Source organism: Zalophus californianus, chromosome 8, assembly GCF_009762305.2.
Source record: "Zalophus californianus isolate mZalCal1 chromosome 8, mZalCal1.pri.v2, whole genome shotgun sequence".
NCBI lineage: Eukaryota > Metazoa > Chordata > Mammalia > Carnivora > Otariidae > Zalophus > Zalophus californianus.
The window spans coordinates 14,034,383-14,053,297 of NC_045602.1; the positions used below are offsets into that span (position 1 = coordinate 14,034,383).

The 18,915-nt window shown below is 38.4% G+C and overlaps 1 protein-coding gene across 3 annotated transcripts in view; it reads right to left on the minus strand.

Annotated features, from left to right (window-relative positions):
* Positions 1-204: 204 nt before the first annotated feature.
* SMC6 (structural maintenance of chromosomes 6) overlaps positions 205-18,915 on the minus strand; it is a 118,653-nt gene continuing 99,942 nt past the window's right edge. Inside the window, exons 21-27 of one of the 3 annotated variants that reach the window (XM_027622757.2) lie at positions 17,999-18,136; positions 17,100-17,245; positions 12,896-13,021; positions 9,625-9,730; positions 6,359-6,511; positions 2,986-3,083; positions 208-2,159 (exon numbers count right to left, since the gene is read on the minus strand). In XM_027622757.2, the coding sequence (XP_027478558.1) occupies positions 2,045-2,159; positions 2,986-3,083; positions 6,359-6,511; positions 9,625-9,730; positions 12,896-13,021; positions 17,100-17,245; positions 17,999-18,136 (882 nt within the window). In that variant the 3' untranslated portion in view covers positions 208-2,044. Of the gene's footprint in view, positions 2,160-2,985; positions 3,084-6,358; positions 6,512-9,624; positions 9,731-12,895; positions 13,022-17,099; positions 17,246-17,998; positions 18,137-18,915 lie in introns of all 3 variants that reach the window. The other 2 variants (XM_027622756.2, XM_027622758.2) reach the window with 2 other exon arrangements.

An 18,915-nucleotide genomic window follows, 5' to 3' on the forward strand; every position in this document is an offset into this window, starting at 1 on the left:
GAATGATCTTAATCATGTCCAGCCCACGGATTTGAGAGGATAGGATTGAAGAGTCCAAGGGAGCACGTGCCCCTTGTTTCCTGGGATCTCATTACTCAGGTCAGTCCTGATGATAAACCAGGGGCCGGGGAACACTCTGTATGATGTAGTGAAGTCACTCAATACAAACATTTAAAGTTTTATTTTTAGAAGTTACATGTATTAAAAAAAAAACTTTTTTCTTTTCTTTTATTCTAATTAATGTTACTATTAATTAGAACATTAATTGAAGATATTTTCATTTATGATAATTGAAACCAAAACTTTGTGAGGCTAAAGCAATGAATAATCTTCGACTCTTAACAAAAGATGTTCGGATACCTGAGGATTATATTTCCCATTTTGTATTCAGAACCATTAACATTCAAAAACTATCACAAAGATTCAGACACTAAAATTATTTAGCTAATATAAGTTTATGCATTTGGTATATTTTTTATTTGAAAAAGCACATGTTGTTAAAAAATAGTTTTGTTACAAACTAGTCATAAACATACCTTTAAAAGGTCAGACTTTGCATGGCTACGGGGGGATGTTTATTAACTTTTGGCATACATTTCCTCTTTCTGTAAATTCTTAGAAGAGCACAGATTTTGAACTTCTCATTTGCCAACTGATCTCACTTTAAGGTTAATCAGACTCCCTCCCCTCTACTAAAATAAAAAACAAAATCCAGTTTTTCTCAGTAACAATAGAAGTGTTGCTGCTTTTAAGAGTCTCATGCTCTACTGACTGAGCTAGCCGGGCGCTGCGTTGCTGCTTTTAAAATAATGCTTTTTTTCTTAAAATACTTCCTTTTCAATTACATAAATATTTATTGCTAGCAATACAGGGAATGCTTCTTGGGTATCCATGTTTGTCTTAAAAACTTAGCACTTACCCTAGTATCAAAGAGAATATAGGCAGGAGTCTTATTCATGCCTTCTTCAAAAAAAAAAAAAAAAAGTCAATAACTACCACTTCTTACAATATGCTATATTTTATCATTCTATGAAGCACACTCTTAAACAACTCTAAAATCAGGACGTGTCTTTAATGGCACAGATGTCAGCTCACCATCAACAGGCTGGCCTCTGGCTCTGTGCTGCTTTCCTGCTCCAGGGGGAGCCCCAGTTTTCCCAGCCCTTCTCCCCAGCCTGGGTCCTCTCAGCTGAGCCCAAGCTGAGCCAACAGCGCTGGCGCGTGAACAGAGGGGTTTGAAAGCAGACAAGCACGCCACTGCAGGTCAGGGCGCGGTGCCGTGTCACAATCCTGTTTTGACACGGGTTAGACGCTTAGTTGGCTGGACGACAGTTAAAGGCCTGAGAAAGGCACTGGGTCAGAGCTGGTAGTGCTCTGGTGCTCCTTCAAAGTGCCATATAGAGAGCATCCTAAATTTGAATGAAATATAATAATTAAAAGTACAGCCTAAATCTATAGTTGTATCTTTAATGATAAAAAATGACCTGTGCAGGAATTCTGAGCAATGTTTTATAGTCCTGTGCAGGTCCCTCATAATTACGCAAAAGAGACAATAACTCCACTGCAAACTGGTCCCCGTCCACAGACCACCTGTGCACCCCAACCCCTGCGATGAGAATGTGATACTCTGGAAAACAAAACTAAATATAATCAGGTGCTCAAACTTTTATTTTAATTCTTACAAAATACCATAGAAATGAACCCAAACTAAACAGATATGTACATGTACATATATACAAAATTTCACTTCTGAAAAACAATCTATAAAAGTAGATGGTTAAAAAAAACGAACTTAAAAAAGATTTAAAACCAATACTATGAAATTAATTTCTTCAAAGTAAAGTAACAGAAATCTTAAATTGCTGGTTGTAGTAGGCTTTCTAGACTTATTTACATATTTTATTGGGGCCAGAAATATAAAGGAATTTTCTTTTATTTTAGATTATCTTCAGTTTCATTTTATTTCATTACATACTCCTGAATCTGTTTCCCTTTACAAATCCTTCAACATGAGGACACAGCGTAGGCCACAGGAAGTTACAGATCAACTTCGGTCTTCTTCTTCCTCTTGACCCACAGGTCGGAAAGGCAATGTAGTTTGTCCTCTTTCAGGGTCAGACATTCGAAGGATTCTAATCAGTTTACTTGATGGAAGTGAACTAGAGGAAGCAAAATTAATTACTCAGATTACTAGGAAAATTTTTTCACATTAAAAAAAATCCTAGTACTCCCTCATGAAAACACCAATCTACTGCATCTGCTAATGTGGGATATGCTGACTATCTGGAGTTCTAGGAGAAATATAATTTGCAATAAAGAAATCATTTGTTTTCATTTTTAAAAATTAACATCCTGCTAAATGCGGTAGGCTTTCAGTTTAGAAGAAAAAGAAAATGAGATTTATATACCAACTATTTCTAATTCTTATTCTTGTCTAGCCAAGAAGCAGTTACCTGAATATTCCCAATCACAAACTTCAATCCCCAGAGGATCAAGTGACCACTTTAGAGGCAGAATATCAACACTAAATGACACAATGCCTGACACCTTGTAAGTACTCAAAACCTGCTGACTGACTGCAGAACAGAGCTCTTTATTCAGAAAGATTAGAAGCAGTAAGTCACCAGGAGAAGAGCCAAGACCAGGGAAATCATGAATTGTGTCTTTAGTCTAAACAGAATTTCCAAAATTACTTTACTAGTTGGTCATGATAACCACGAAGAAACAGAGTCAAAACAGAAACAGTAACAAGTCAATAATCAAATTCACATCAACTTGCTTCTGTTATGGAAGGGAGATAACACAAACAAAATTTTAAATATCTTGAAAGGAAAAATTATCTTAGATCTCCTGACATTGGAACTGATTTTTCTTTTTATTGGTGATTTATGTATTTGCATTTAAAAAATTAAGATTATAAGAGATTTTATTTCCCCCTTTTATATATTTGATGTATATATTCACAGAAGAATTTTTAAAAGTTACCTCATGCTTTGAGGGGTAAGCAAGATAAACTGTCTGAAACGCTGGGAATCCGCCATCTTGAGTATCATGTCCATTGCAATCCTCCGGTTAACCATGTCCTGAAGAACAAAGTGAGGATCACTATTGCATCAGTCATATTCCTGCAAAAGCAGCATTCTGCTGGCTGTTACAAAACCCCGCATTTTTATCCAGGGTTCACCTACTACCTTATCTGTGATGCCTAACTACTCACACAGGGAAAGATAATACCCAAAACTATTAGAGGAAAATAACTGAAAATATGTATCTTCCAGGTAATTTCTACAGTCAGAATATTTGTAAGTATAGCTCCCTCCCTCAAATATACTTAGCAATTAATCTGCAAATATTCCAAAGACACAACTAAATGTTAGAGAATGAATCTAATTTGGACAGTAATAATAATTAATCCCTCAGGAGAACAATATCAAAAGTGACAGCTATAAAGTATTAATTCTCTCAAAATTTCCCTCAGTGATCAAGGTGTTTTAAAACCTCTGCCCCTACCCTATCACGCTACAATGTGTACAGTGCGAACCAATTTATTTATTTATTTATATTCTTTTTTTTTTTTTAAGATTTCATTTATTTATTTGACAGAGAGAGAGAGAGAGAGAGAGAGCAGGGAGAGAGGCAGGCAGAGGGACAGGGAGAAACAGACTCCCCGCTGAGCAGGGAGCCTGACTCAGGGCTCAATCCCAGGACTCCAGGATCATGACCTGAGCCGAAGGCAGACGCTTTACTGACTGAGCCACCCAGGAGCCCTGAACCAATTTAAATTTATAAACCAGTTCCTCGATTCAATCTTTAAAAGAAGTTAAATAGCATATCAGTATATAGAAAAACAATGCTTCATTATAACAGGTTTTGAAACGAAATTAAACTGTGGGCTTACATTTTCTGAGTTCAAATAACAGAGAAAGAAAAAAAATCCAAGTACCTTGAAAACTAAAAAGTGGAAAACATAACCAAATGCGTTTATAGGCATACATTGTTAAAGGTCTACTTGAAACCTCATGTGGTGGTACAGCATGGTGGCTAAAAACACTGTTTTGGAGGCAGACCAACATCCTGGTTATATTACTCAATGGCTTGTATTATATAAATTCTTCCCTCTGGCATATCTGTAAAGCAATCTACCTTAAAGTTAACAAAAATAACGAGAGCTTGCACACGCAGATGCTGTCCTTTCAAAACACTGCCCTGGAGAGGCCTATCATTTCATAACAAAGCTGCCAAACCACCAAAATATATTTGTTTCTGATTGGTTTTCAGAATTTGGGCACATTTTTCTGAATAATTCCAATGGGGAAAAATGCCATTCTGATTAAGAACCTCTAAGTTTCTGAAAGAGAAAGAAGTTATTCAGAATTAAATCTGACAAATAAGATGGGTGATAAGACTGCAAAATGGCATTTCAAACAAAATGAGTGCCTGGTAAGAACAATCCTCTCCTGTGATTTGTGAATTAGCTCTGAAGCCAATTCTCAGAAAATTTCTAACCAATTGCAGCAATGGTATCAAGGGGAAAAATGACACAGGATTATACAGGACTCACAGGGATAAACTGCATGAACGAGCACTTTGTAGTACTTATTACGGGCTAGGCATCAGGTAGGTAAAAATATCGAGACATAGTTGGTAACTTCAGAATGAAAATGTATAAAATATGTAATAGTAAAATGTATAAATATAAAATTACATAATATATTTTATATTATAAAATATAAAAATAATAGTATGAGTTGGTGTAGCGTGGTGCCAAGGGAGCTCTGAGAGGCTCCTAAATCCTGCCTGGTGGTCACAAAGGCTCTATAAAGGTCACATCGAACCAGGTCTGGAAAGATGAGTAGGATTCTGACATACACAAAGAAGGGCACAACAGGCAGAGGCACAGTGCTTGGAAAATCACAAGTAGCCTATAAGGGGTAGCCACAGAAGTGGGGAGATGCCACATCACGAAGGGTCTCAGTTACCCAAAGAATTAAACATTCATCCCAGATAAGATAATTCACCACCTCAGAGTTCTAAACAAGTAAGTGCCCATGATCAGATTCATTTTAGAAATATAAACCTGGCAAAACAGTGAGGGAGGGACTAAGGAATAAGGAAGCCTAAAGTCTGGGAGTCTGGACAGGAGGCGGTTACAACAGGCAGGGGTGAGGAGACACAGACAAGCTAACAGGAAGGAACAGAGACTCGGAAGGTCAGATGTGATGGGCAAGTAAAAAGGAAGGAAGGATCACAGATACATCAAAGGTCTGGCAGTGCGAGGTCACATGGTAGGTAACAGCAATTTGCCAGCAATCAAAGTAGCGGATTCAGGAAAAGGAAGAGGCTCTGAGTGGAACACTTGCTGAGTCTGAGGCATGGCTATGCCTGATGATGTCTAACAGTGGTTGGGCATGTGCGTCTGGGGTGCAAGAGAGGCGTCAGGAGGAGACACTCAGACTTGTTGGTATCCAGATGTAGGTGGTAGTGTTGGGGACTCCGTGTGTGTATGTGTGTATGTGGTGTGTGTGTTTAGTGTGTAGGTGTATGTAGTGTATGATATCCAGGAAAATCAACAACAGTATAAAAAACAAAGAGGACCTCACACATTTAAGGGCAATGGCATGAGGGGAGGCAGCTTGGAACACACTAGAACCAGAAAAGAGGAGAGCAGAAACTGGCAAGAAGACACATTATAGGAGGCGGAGGATAGGCCTCTGGTACCAAATACTTCAAAGAATTAAAATAATACTAAAAGTTCATTGATGATCTTTGCTAAACAAGTTTTACTAGAGTATTATAGTCCAAACCCAGATTACAGTGGGTTTAAGAAGGTGTAAGGCATTAAGAAGTACACAGCACGGTTAACGGCTGGCTGGTGAAGGCTCACTCTGTCTCCACCATCGTAAGTGCGTTTACATGTAAGACTCGATCGTCTCACCATAACCCTACGAGGCAGGAAAGGTTAATGAGGTTATTTTATGCATGAAGAAACTGAGGCCCAAAGTTCTCTATGGAAGTAGTGGCAGAGGTTAGGTCTCAATCCTAGGTTTGTAACTTCCAAGTCAAATGTTCCCGCCCCTTGTGTGGTATCTGCTGCTCTTCTGATCCAAGCAAGGGTAAGGAAATGCTTACCGCTGTGAAAATGGAAGGGGGAGACAGGCTAGGGAAGAGGCGGAAGCCCAGGACGGGGTCTCCAGGGAGAGCATTAGAATTCTCAGTTCTTCCCTACCACCTCTCATGGACTAAAGTGTCAGGGCAGGATCCCTTCTCTTGTGGGTAAAACTAAAGAAAGAATTGCTTCCTTTCAAAATACACATTTCCAACAACAACAAAAATTTGAGAATTCAAAATTTAACACTACCATGTAGACATCAAACTCATCCAGGCATCTGAAAGGAGACTCAGCAATGGACCATAGAGAAAGAATGAAGCAAACTGTGGAAAAAGAACGTTCTCCTCCGGATAAGGCTCTCATGTCATTGAAAGCAGCTCTGTTTCCCTCTCCAGGCTGAACCTTGAGTGAGTTAAAAAACAAAGTGGAGCAAAAGTCAGACTAAATTCTTTACAAAAAGGTTGGCTAGCATTAGAAAAGAATGGGTTTACGGTAAAAAAAAAAAAAAAAGAATAAAATCATTTAGTGATTTAGTGATATGGAAATGACACCTATTTAACAATATTAATTCTGATCCATGAATGTGGGATATCTTCCCATTTATCTGTGTCTTCTTCAATTTCCTTCATCAATGTCTTATAGTCTTCAGTGTACTGATCCTTCACCTCCTTGGTTAAATTTATTCCTAAGTACTTTATTACTTTCAATGCTACTGTGAATGAGATTGCTTTCTTTTTCTTTTTTCAAGCATTGCTAAGCACTAAGACAATCTTTTATTACTTGAATTATAGTGACATCTAGTGGTTAAGCTGCTTTAAAGGTAATTACTGAACGTCAAAAAGACAACAGGACCAACTTCAAGAGGCTCACACTGGTCCAGGATGAACAGCAGCAACAAACTGGAACATGTAAAATCTCTTTCAAAAATTCCTCTTAATAAGGGCTCAGAGGGACAATAAAAAAGAAATTGATAAAATTAATAACAAACTCTTTCACACAATATCCTGGGGAGACAGTATAAAATAACATTAGAAGGAAGTCTATTTCATTTGGACAGAATTTCAGACATACATATATACCCATAAGGTGGAAAAATGGGGCACCATCAGCTTGTCTACCATAAAGTTTTACCACATGTGTTTTAGCAGACACATAACGTCACTTATTTTTCACACCCACTATTTGAAAATTATGTGCCTCTCAAGTAGCATTCATTTAGAAAAGGGTTATAAAAAATTCTGAATTTAAACATACACTGAAATTTTTATCATCCATAAGTCTGAATCTGTGAGAATCCAAATGAAAAAGCAACTAAGTAGTAAAAAGCCAAACCAAGCCAACAACCAAACTTCTCCACATAAAAGCAAGAACTAAGTAACAGGATGTGGTCCTTTACTCCAAAATTGCATTTTGTATCAATCTAATAAATGAAGCCCTAGATTAATTGTGGAGATCTAAATTTTACCTTTATTATTAACTTATCATGGGATTTCGGTCTCAGTTTATTTATTTGTAAAACAAAGACTAGAGAACTAAAGGATCCTTAAAACAGTAATACTCTTTTTGAATAACAGGGGTGATAATATCAGAAGGGCTAGCTTCGGTTGTCCTGTACAGTTAGCTCTGGGGATAAATGATCCAAACCCTCCTAATATTTTCTTCTTTTTTCATTTTCATTAGAGTATAATTCATATACAGTAAGGAAGATAAAGCTTAAGTGTTCAGCTCAATTACCTGGGTAATTACTCAGATCAAGACACAGAACATTCCTAGTGTCCCAGCAGATTCCGTGTTCTCTCCCAGTCACTACAAATAACCCAAAGGGTAACAACTATTCTGACTTTAATCATCACCATTTAATCAGGTGAATTTTTATCAGTTTTTTGAAGAGTTTTTAAGAGTGGGATTGCTTTCATGGACACTGCCAGACAGGTTTCCAAATTAGTTCCACACCCTCACCAACACAAGACGTTATTGGTGTTGCTTGTTTTGGTCACACTGGTAGCAGTATCATAGTCATCTATTATGGTATATGTTCGTATTTGTCTTTTTTCTTTCTTTCTTTTTTTTTTTAAGAGAGGGAGAGAGGGGAGAGGCTGAGGGAAAGAGAGAGAGAGAATCCTAAGCAGACTCCATGCAGAGCATGGAGCTGGACATGGGGCTCGATCTCACAACCCTGAGATCATGACCTGAGCTGAAATCAAGAGTCAGACACTTAACTGACTGAGCTACCCAGGCGCCTCAAGTTCATATTTTTCTGATGAATAATGATACTGAGCACTTTTTCAGGTACTTAGTCACCACTAAGACACTTTATGAAGTTCCTCTTTAAGCATTTTGACCATTTTTAAATGCATCGTCATTCATTATTCCTTAAAAAATTTAGATGAGTCTTGTGTATATGTACTGTAAATTATCATTTATTCTAAGTATTAAAATGAAGTATAAAACTTAGGACAACTAAGAGCAGTAAGCAATTACTTAAAAGTTTTGCCCCAGAGGTGCCTGGGTGGCTCAGTCGTTAAGCGTCTGCCCTCGGCTCAGGTCATGATCCCAGGGTCCTGGGATCGAGCCCTGCATCAGGCTCCCTGCTCCGTGGGAAGCCTGCTTCTTCCCTCTCCCATTCTCGCTGCTTGTGTTCCCTCTCTTGCTGTGGGTCTCTCTCTGTCAAATAAATAAATAAAATAAAATAAAAATAAAAAAATAATAAAAATTTTGCCCCAATTATTTAGAGTGGGTGGTTGCTCTTGACCACCTGAACACATAATTTTTTTTTAAAGATTTTATTTATTTATTTGACAGAGACAGGGATAGCGACAGCAGGAACACAAGCAGGGGGAGTGGGAGAGGGAGCAGCAGGCTTCCCTCTGAGCAGGGAGCCCGATGCGGGGCTCGATCCCAGGACCCTGGGATCATGACCTGAGCCAAAGGCAGAATCTTAATGACTGAGCCACCCAGGCGCCCCTGAACACATAATTTTTAATGCTATCTCCCTTACTCCCTCTTTCAAAGCATATGACCATGAAAGAATCCACAAACACAGACTCTACAAAGTTGAATATAGTGGCTTTGTTTTTTCAAAAGAGGCTGGATCTACAGATACCTTCAGAAATACATGCAAAGACAATTACAAGGGATAGAACATTCTTCTGAGAAATCCTTTCTTGGTTTCCTATAGTGACTTCCAGAGTCTGTGGACTTTCTCTAATATCCCACATAAATTAAAATGCTAGACGAATTTTAAAAAGAAAGCTGTGGAGTGGAAGGAGGGTAAACATTTGTTACTGAAAATTCCTAGTCATCTTTTTGGTGGTTGTGGAGGGGTAGGTACAAGGACAGCGTTAGCCAATGAGATCGATTTAATTTTCAACACTGGGGCAAACACTAGCCTTAACTTAAAAGTAAGTTCTTTTGTTTTTCAAAGACAACAGATTAAAGCTTATCAATGTATTATCAAAAGAAATGCAGCAGCTAATTCTCCTAATAATTAGCATATGAAGAGTTAAGACACTTACTGATATGCTCAGAGTCTCATTCTTGTGGTCAAAATTCATCTTTCCACAATAAGCCCGCTGAGACAATAGGTTGTCAAAGTACAATTTGCATCGTAAAGTCAAACACCTTGGAATAAAGAAATAGGGCACATTAAAAAGAATATAAAGATATAAAAACTGTATATTCAGCATGATCTTTAAACCTGCCTGTAAGACCAGAGAGAAATATGCCAAAATGTTAACACGAGTTGCCCATTTAATAGGTAGAATTTTAAGATTTTTCCCCCCGTCTTTATATTTTGTGTCCCCACATTTTTACCACCTCATTTCCTTCTATAATAAACAAACGTAATAGAATGAAAAATGATGCTATCCCACATTTAATATATTCTATTACATTACAGCCCGTCCATATTATCTGGCCACGTCTGGCCGTGTTCATGAATGTATCAATCAATTCAAGCAATTTATACGAGGCATCACCCTAATACAGAAGACATAAATCTCGTCCTTGAGATTAAGCTCTAGTAGTGTTAAGATAATAAATAAATGGCCTATTCATTTGCATATCTCCTCTCAATTTATGGAGACATTAAGGGTGAGGGCAATCTCTTAATTGTTCTATACCTATAATACCTTACCCACAGCCTAGCACAATGCAAACTCCATCTATCACACAGCATTCCACTGTAAGGAGGACCTTTCCCTTCTTCCTCAGTTATTTATTTATTTATTTATTCACTTTTCTATTCATCAGGATGGAGTCACAGATTCTTATTTTATTCACTGGGTTACCATCCATTCCTGCCTCACACAGGCCCAGGTTTGGCCAGTGGGAGCCTCTTCAGGCTGCCTCTTATGTCCTTTTATCATGCATGACTCCCTGTTTCTTCCAAGCACTTCCTTACTTCCTGGCATAGCAAGAGGGCCCAGCTGTACCTTCTCTGCCCAGCTCTGGAATCCAGCCATTTCTCCAAGGGGGAATGGTATTTGGAAAATAAGATCTAGATGAGAGAAGACTTAGTATTTTCTTAACATCTTTGCTCCTTAATGGGCCTATGGTTCATTTCTTCAGAGTAACTATCATTTATTATTATCCCTCCTAATTCCCTTGCTAAACTACGTTAGATCTCTCCCCCAGGAAACACTGAGAGCTTAAGCTTTCTTTTGTGACACAGCAACCACAAAGCTAGCTGGTTTTCAGAATTTTCTGTTAACTTTTCTTTCTTTCACTATTGATAAGTATCAACTGCTTCCATACATGGGATGTCTAAGAGAAACTGTCCTAATAAAGTGGCAATGTTCTCCAGGGTAAAGAGATAAACAATTTAAAAAATTTGATCATTCTTATTCTACTCCTAGGACTGGGTAAAGAAGATAAAACATGTCAGTGGTGAAGAAACATATCAAGGTAATAAACTGTAAGATGAGTACCTTTACAGAAAATATTTTGAATATAAATTTCCTGGTAACAATATAAAAAACCCTACTGCTTCTGAAAAAGATGCAGAAATAGGCACTGGATATAGTCTTTTTTTTTTTTAAGATTTTATTTATTTTTTGACAGAGAGAGACAGCAAGAGAGGGAACACAAGCAGGGGGAGTGGGAGAGGGAGAAGCAGGCTTCCCGTGGAGCAGGGAGCCCGATGAGGGGTTCGATCCTAGGACCCTGGGATCATGACCTGAGCTGAAGGCAGACGCTTAACGCCTGAGCCACCGAGGTGCCCCAGCATTGGATATAGTCTTAGCCTGACACATCCAAAACACTGCATGGAATAAATGAAACACGTTTTCAGACTGGACATCGAACAGTACAGGCAATTCCAGTCAAAATGATCTCTAAAATACGGGAAACAAATGAATTGAGCCTTATAGATGTCCCACATCACTATTTACAGAAAGAGTAAAGGGGAGTGGAAACCCAGCCTGAAGGTCTCCCTGTTACAGAAGACAGAGCTGGGCGTCTGGGGAGGCCAAGCTGCTGCAGGTCTCAAAGCCTAGAGTGTAGCACACAGGGAAATCCAGAGCACAGACAGAGGGCGCAACAAGTCTCATGCTGAGAACTCTCTCTGCACGTGTGAAGCTGCAGCAACAAACATCCCGAAGCTGCAGCAACAAACATCCCAAAGCCGCAGAAGCAATCCCCGCAGGTCACCTGGAGCCAGGAATAGTCCCAGTTCCCACAGGCAGAAGCCTTCTAACTCACAAGGTATCAGTGGAGTACCCCAAAGGGCATTGCTGATCCTGGACCAGCTGCTCAGGTCCCATTTGATGAAACTTACAAGTAGCCTCAAAAAGTTAAAAATAAATCCCATATAAGTGAAGTCCTATTAATATGCTTACAAAACTGAAGCACACATTTCAAAAACTAACCTACAGTTTAGTTAAGGAATATGACCAAACATGCAAAACCTACTTCTCTTTATGGAATTAACTGAATTTCCTCATACATACTAGATATATATATTTTTTAATTCTCTAGTCTTAGGATTATAGAGTTTTGGGTATGAATACAGGTAAAAAGCAGATCATTGAGGGAATGCCACTGGGGAAAACAGGGGTTAAGTGCAAAGACGAGGACAGCTTTGACTCCAGGTAGGTCAAGGGCCATCCCTACCTATAAACTGACAGTTTGTTTATAACCAACTAAATAATAACTAAATAAACCAACTCTGGTTTATTTCTGTTGTTTCTGATTTTCACTGGGGTCAATCTATCCCTGAGAATATGAATATTTCTGGGTACATATAATATCCAGTTTCTCTGATCTTGTGTTCATTCTTTCAACCAATATATATCAATTTTCTACTACATTTCAGGCACAGTGGTAGATACTGGAGACACAGCAGTAAACAAATCAGAGTCTACATCCACGGAGCCACACCATTCCATTAGATCATAAACTGAGATACTACCTCAACAGGTCCCGTCAAAAACTTGTATCCCTTAAGAACATGCAATGTCCAAAAGTGCAACAGGCTGTTTCAAAGCCAGTGAGCTCCCATTCAAAGGACCTATGTAAGCAGAGATTGAATAGCCACCTCTGAGTTACCTAGTAAAGGGTATCTAATGGAGGAGAAAAACTCGATCAGCTTGCTTTAAACGTCCCTTCCAATCCAGAATTCTCTGATTAAATGACAGGACCCTAAATACTGCCCAATTAAGGAAAGAAGTTTCTTCTTTAACTGATCATGTGAAGTTCTTTCAATTTAATTTTCTTATTTATAAGGGATAATGTGAAAACAAAATATGAAACTGTGAGATATGTGATAATATTTTTAAATGCACTTACCTTCTAAATTGTTGATATGTTTTGTATCTATGAGTCATTATTTCTTCCAGCAATTTAATAAACCTTTTTAAAGTCCTTACTTTATTATCCAGATCAAGATAGGTTTCTCTTGCTTCTTGATATTGCCTGTTTTATGAACAAAATATTAAGTTAGTAAGTGTCATTCAAAGAAACATAAAGAAAAGTAAAATCTCAAATACATTTTTTGGGGAAGAAGGGAGAGTGCAGGGAGTGCCAAGGGGCCCAGAAATAGCAGGTGTCCTGTCTCTAGGCAAACTATACTCCCAGAATGAGCATGTGCTGCCCCAAAGGGGAAGAGCTGTACGTAGGGCTGGGCAGGAGAAAAGTCCAGGCCCTGGAGAAGGCAGAGGAAGTACATGAGGAAAGTGCCCAGGGAGTGGGGGGCAGATCTTAGAAATGCCAGCAAATATACACCTTCTACAAGTGAAGGGATCACATTGGAAGGCAAGAAATGTTTCCCTTAGTGACAGAGGCCAGTGCAAGAACAGAGGAACACAGGGTGAGCATTAGGTTCTGCCAACCCAGCCTGAACAAAACAAGGTCAAAGAGGCAGAGAAGGCCGGGTCCCGCAGAAGTGCTGTTACAGAGGGCAACAGCTCACTGGTAGAACAGAGGAGAGAAGGTTCTTGACCGAGTCTGAAAGGCAACCTTGGCCAGGGCTCCACAGCTCCCCACCCCAAGCTTATTCAAATGCCCAGTCCAGGAAAATCCACGTAAAAAATGAGTAACACAAAAGGCACAAGTAGTCTCCACACACAGATATTAGTGGAAATAGCTTGGGAAAGAGCAGCACGACACCCCTACAGACAAAGAGAACTCGTCAGAACAACGCGGTTACAAACCTGATGGAAACTGTAATTGAAAAACCACGAATTAAAACAGAACATGACACAGTGCTACCAGGAAGAGATGCCTCAAAACAGAAATAAAAAACTGAAAGAATAAAGTACTCAGAAAACAGACAGGTAAACAAGAGGAGGTGATAACCAGGTAAGAGGAGGCGGCAAGCAGGAACCTGCAGAACCGGGGGCGGGGGTGGGGGGGGTCGGACGGAAGAGAACAGAGACACGAAGACAGTGTAAGGCGGTGATGCACAGGGGAAAAGAGACAACGCAGAAAACTCTGACGGAGAGATCAGAAATGAGAAAAGCAAAAACATGGGGAGAAAGGTAACACGGTAGACAAAATAACTAAAGACAAAGGACATACTCCATGTGTGCAACAAAGGCCTACACAAAACCAAGTAAACAACAGCACAGCAAATATGTACAAGTAAAACACAAACAGGAAATTTTAAGAATTAAGATAAATCTACAGATTAAAAAAACACGGTGTACACCAAGGAAAGGATCACAGAATCTGACATTCTGGACAAGTTACAGCACTCATCATAAAACAGATGGTCAAGAGAAAAAGAATGTTCTATCAGGTTGAACTATCCCTTCAAATTCAAAAGCTACAGACAGTTTTGAACACGCAAAAACTAAACACGTTACTTCACATGGCCATTCTTAAGGACGCAATTAATTATAAGACAAAATTTCAAATGGCTACATAGCCCTTTGGACAAAGACAAAATACTCTCTTCACACCAAAAATACAGAAAAATGAAGAAGTACATAAAAAGTTCACAGAAAAAGATAAATGAATGGTCTTAAGGCATGAAAAGATGTTCAGACTCAGTATAAGTGAAATGGAAACTAAAATTACATTGAGCTATACTCTTTTCTTTTTTTAAGGAAATCTACCCATTGGCAAAAAAAAAAAACAAAAAAAATCTAAGGTTATCACACACTGTTTAGGCTGAGGGGAACAAGCCCTCAGACACACTGTCCTCCGGAGTGCGAACAAGCACGGTCCCTAGAAGGGAGTCTTCCAAAATGGAGTCAATCCTATTAAAACACCCCGACTATACAATAAGACATATGTACAAAACTATTTACTGTGACCACCATTTATAACAGGAAGGGATTAGATTAGAATTCTACTATCCATTAGTAGATGATTCAATACCATATAATTATAAAAAGCAATGAAAAAATGCCTGTGTATATTGATGCAATCTGTACAACAGCTTACTTACTGTGCTATCTCTTGTATCTGGCAAGAATAAGAATAACATGCTCACATTACCTTGCATTTACATAAACAATTAAGGTAATTATCTAATTATCTAATTTAATTAGATAAAAAGAGAGAAAAGTGGTAGAGACGAGACCGGAGAGGAAGCAGACACCTTTCATGGGGTGCCCCTTTACAGTGAATTGAAAACATGGGAGTTAAGGCCCTCTCGGGTCCTCACTTCCAAGATGACCAAGAAAAGAAGGAATAATCCTGGACGTGCCATAAAGAGCCCCTCCGCTGCACCAGCTGCGCCCATTGCACAACCTGGGACAAGGCCATTAAGAAGTAGGTTATTCATTCATTCGGGACAGGGTAGAGGCTGCCGGGTCAGGGACATTGCCAAAGCAAGTGTCTTTGATGGCTGTGTGCGGGCCTACAGGGCTGTGCGAGCCATGCTACTCACAGCAGGGCAGCCGGGCACCGCTCTCGGGAGGTACCACAGGACCCAACACCCCCACCCCGATGGGGGCCCATGGGCGCTGCCCCTTGACCTCCAATAAGGCTGGTGGAAGGAGCCAATCACCTAAGGACGGAAGAAAAACTGGTCTCTGGAAAAAAATAAACTGGAGATTATACTTTATTTTTGTGTGTTTGTGTTTACTTTTTAAACAAATTTTTCTTTTATTTAAAGTCAATTAACATATAGTGTATTATTAGTTTCAGAGGTAGAGTTCAGTGATTCATCAGTCTTATGTAACACCAAGTGCTCATCACATCACGTGCCCTCCTTAATGCCCATCACCCAGTTACCCCATGCCTCTACCCACCTCCCCTCCAGCAACCCTCAGTTTGTTTCCTATGATTAATAGTCTCTTACGGTTTGTGGAGATTATACTTTAATAAACAAAACAAAACATGTGGGGTATTATCTATTTTAAAGAAAAACTATTCTTACTTTGTGTAAGAGTAGTTAGGTAGGTAAGAATACCATTGTTTTCCACTGTTTTTGAAAACAGAATTGAGATCATTCCTGTTCCTGAACTTTGTATTATGAAAAGCTCTTCATAAAGTATAACAGATATAATTTTCTACTATAATTCAACCGGCATCCTATGCTGTACACAATTTCTAATTTCCCAGCTTTGTAAGTAATGCTATAATAAACATACCTGGGCACAGATGGCTTTTCTCATTTTGGATTATAATAACAAAATTTCTTGGCCAAAGTGAAATTTTTGAAGGCGTTTGACATAAACTGCCTTAACGCTTTTCAGAAAAACTTTTATCACATCTAACATTTTATGTATCCTACATACTGTTTATTATGGACTAACTCATTTAATCCTTATCAGCACCTTACAACTATAGGTATCCCTATCTTACAGATGAGAAAATTGGGCTCAGAGAGATTAGGTCATTGGCAAAAGTCCCATAACTGGAAGTCAAACTTCAATTCAAACCAAGGTTGTCTTGCTTGAGAAACTGTGCTTTGCCTATGCCAGAGCTTCCATTCTTACCACTAATAGAAAAATAGCCATTTCACTGAAATCTCACTGACATGACACTGACACTTTTTTTCATCCTGACATATATGAAATCGTTCTGATTTGCATTTAATTGCTTGTGAAGCTAAACATTTTTTTCTATATGAATCTTATAGGTATAAAAATGGCATTTATGTTAAAATATCACTCCATAATGAGTTTTGTTATGATTCAGAAGAAAAAACATTAGTTTATTATTTTTCTTAAAGATTTATTTATTTTAGAGAGAGAGAGAGAATGTGTGTGTGAGTGGGGGGAGGGGCAGAGGGAGAGGGAGAGAAAGAACCCCAAGCTGACTCCCCACTGAGCGCAGAGCCCCAGGGTGGCTCGATCCCATAACCCATGAGATCATGACCTGAATTGAAATCATAAGTTGGACGCTTAACTGACTGGGCCACCCAGGTGCCCCCCATTATTATTTATTATTAATAACACACATATGGAAAATGAGCTTGGCTGTAACTGTATGCCATAGCAATACTCAAACCAAATTTATGATTTATATATAAACATTTATTTTTTATGTCTTCGTAATATATATGAATAATAAAGTAGAAAAGCTACCAACCACTTACCTCATTATTTCTTCTCGATCTCCATGACTAGCATGTTCTGCTTGTATCTTTTGTCTTAATCTATTAATTTCTTTGTCCAGAATTGATGCAGATTTTTTGACTTCTATCCGTTCTGGGCAGATTTGTCTTGCTTGTGACATTTTCTCCTAAGGTTACAGATGTTTAGTATCTTTAAAACTTGTCTTTGACATAGTAATTCATTGTACTACTTGTGCTGACAAATGCAAAGTAAAATTCTGAACTTAGGATCAGAATTTTAGATGTTTTTTAATTATTTTTACAATCAATGTTATTTCTTTAAGCTTTATACTGAGAGGAGAATCTAGACTCTATAAATCTTCAAGAGAAAATTGCATTACTATGCATAACTTTAATAATTTTTACGTTCTCCTTATCTTCCTAGTGAAACAAATTTCAAGTGGCAGTTATGAAAAGTGTGGCACTTTTCAGTCAGCTTTCTGTGTTTTAGGATGGCCTCTGAACACCAAATAGTACTGAAAACACAAACAAAAAGACCCTCATATTCATAAAATATTAAAAAACTCAAAGCACGTTTACACATAGTACTTCTTTTACCCAGGCTACTCGGAGGAAGGGGTGCCTTTTCCTGACATAAAGCTGCTATCCAGTTGCCAAGCTAGGCATTTAAGGAGCTAAGTGGCTGAGAGCAAGTGTCACTTTCCACATCTCGCAGGGGCATGAGGTTAGACCTGCTCTCTGAGCTAGAGCTTTCTCCGCGGTGGGTGGTCTCACGGATTCACTGAAACAGCAGTCTCTCTCCATGAGACGGACCATCTCCAGACCATGTGTCTGTGTTTGGAAGGGTGACATTAAGGAAAACACTTCAATGGCCCTGACTAAGGCGGTAAACAAAACATAAAAGAGAAATGTTTGATAACCTCTAGTTCTTTTTCTTTCATATCGAGTTCTCGTTTCTTTTTATTTAAAGTATCCAAATGTTCTTTCTGCTTTTCCTCGTAATGCCGCTTCCCTCGTTTTTGGTTATCCACTTCAGAATCAGCAAGGTTTAATTCATCCTGTTTGAAGAAAGCCAAAATAATCTTTAAAGAAAAGATTGTTTAAAAAAAATTACCAGCATAGGTACAAAACGAACTGATAACTCAACAAAGTGGACAAGGTTATGTTGCTTCTAGAGGCAAGCACTGAGCTCATACCCAGGCGTATGAATGGAAGTGAGAGGTTTCCACAAATTAAGAAGTCACATTATTATATTCAAATTCTAACATGAAGTCTCCATATATTATGGTGCTTTCAACTTTACTTTGGTAAACAAGAGAGTTTTGTGGAAAGTCACAGAGTTTTAAGCCTGAAAAAGACTTAAAAAAACAATGCAAGTGCTAGATATTTATAGAGATGATCTGGCTTTTTAAAAAGGTGAGTCAGCGTGGAAGAGAAAAGGATGCAAAGATATTTATCACTGACTTATTTAGTCATCATTCTGGAAATAAAACCTCACAATTTTAGCATTTTTAAGATCACCTTAAGAAATAATAGTGGACTACGATAAGGTAAAGATGTATATTATAATGCACAAAAACCACTGGAAAAAGAAGAGTAATGGCTTAAAAACTAGTAGAAGAGATTAAAAAAAGGAACACTAAAAATTACTAGGCTAATCCCAAAAGAAGAAAAGAGGAAACAGGAACAAGAACAATTAAAATACATATAACTAACCTTTTTTTTTTTTTTAAGATTAAATGCTTGCTTTTTAAGACCAAGTACAAGGCAAGGATCTAGTCCCATTCTACTCAACACTATATTGCAGGCCCAGGCTAATTCAATGAAAATGTAAAAA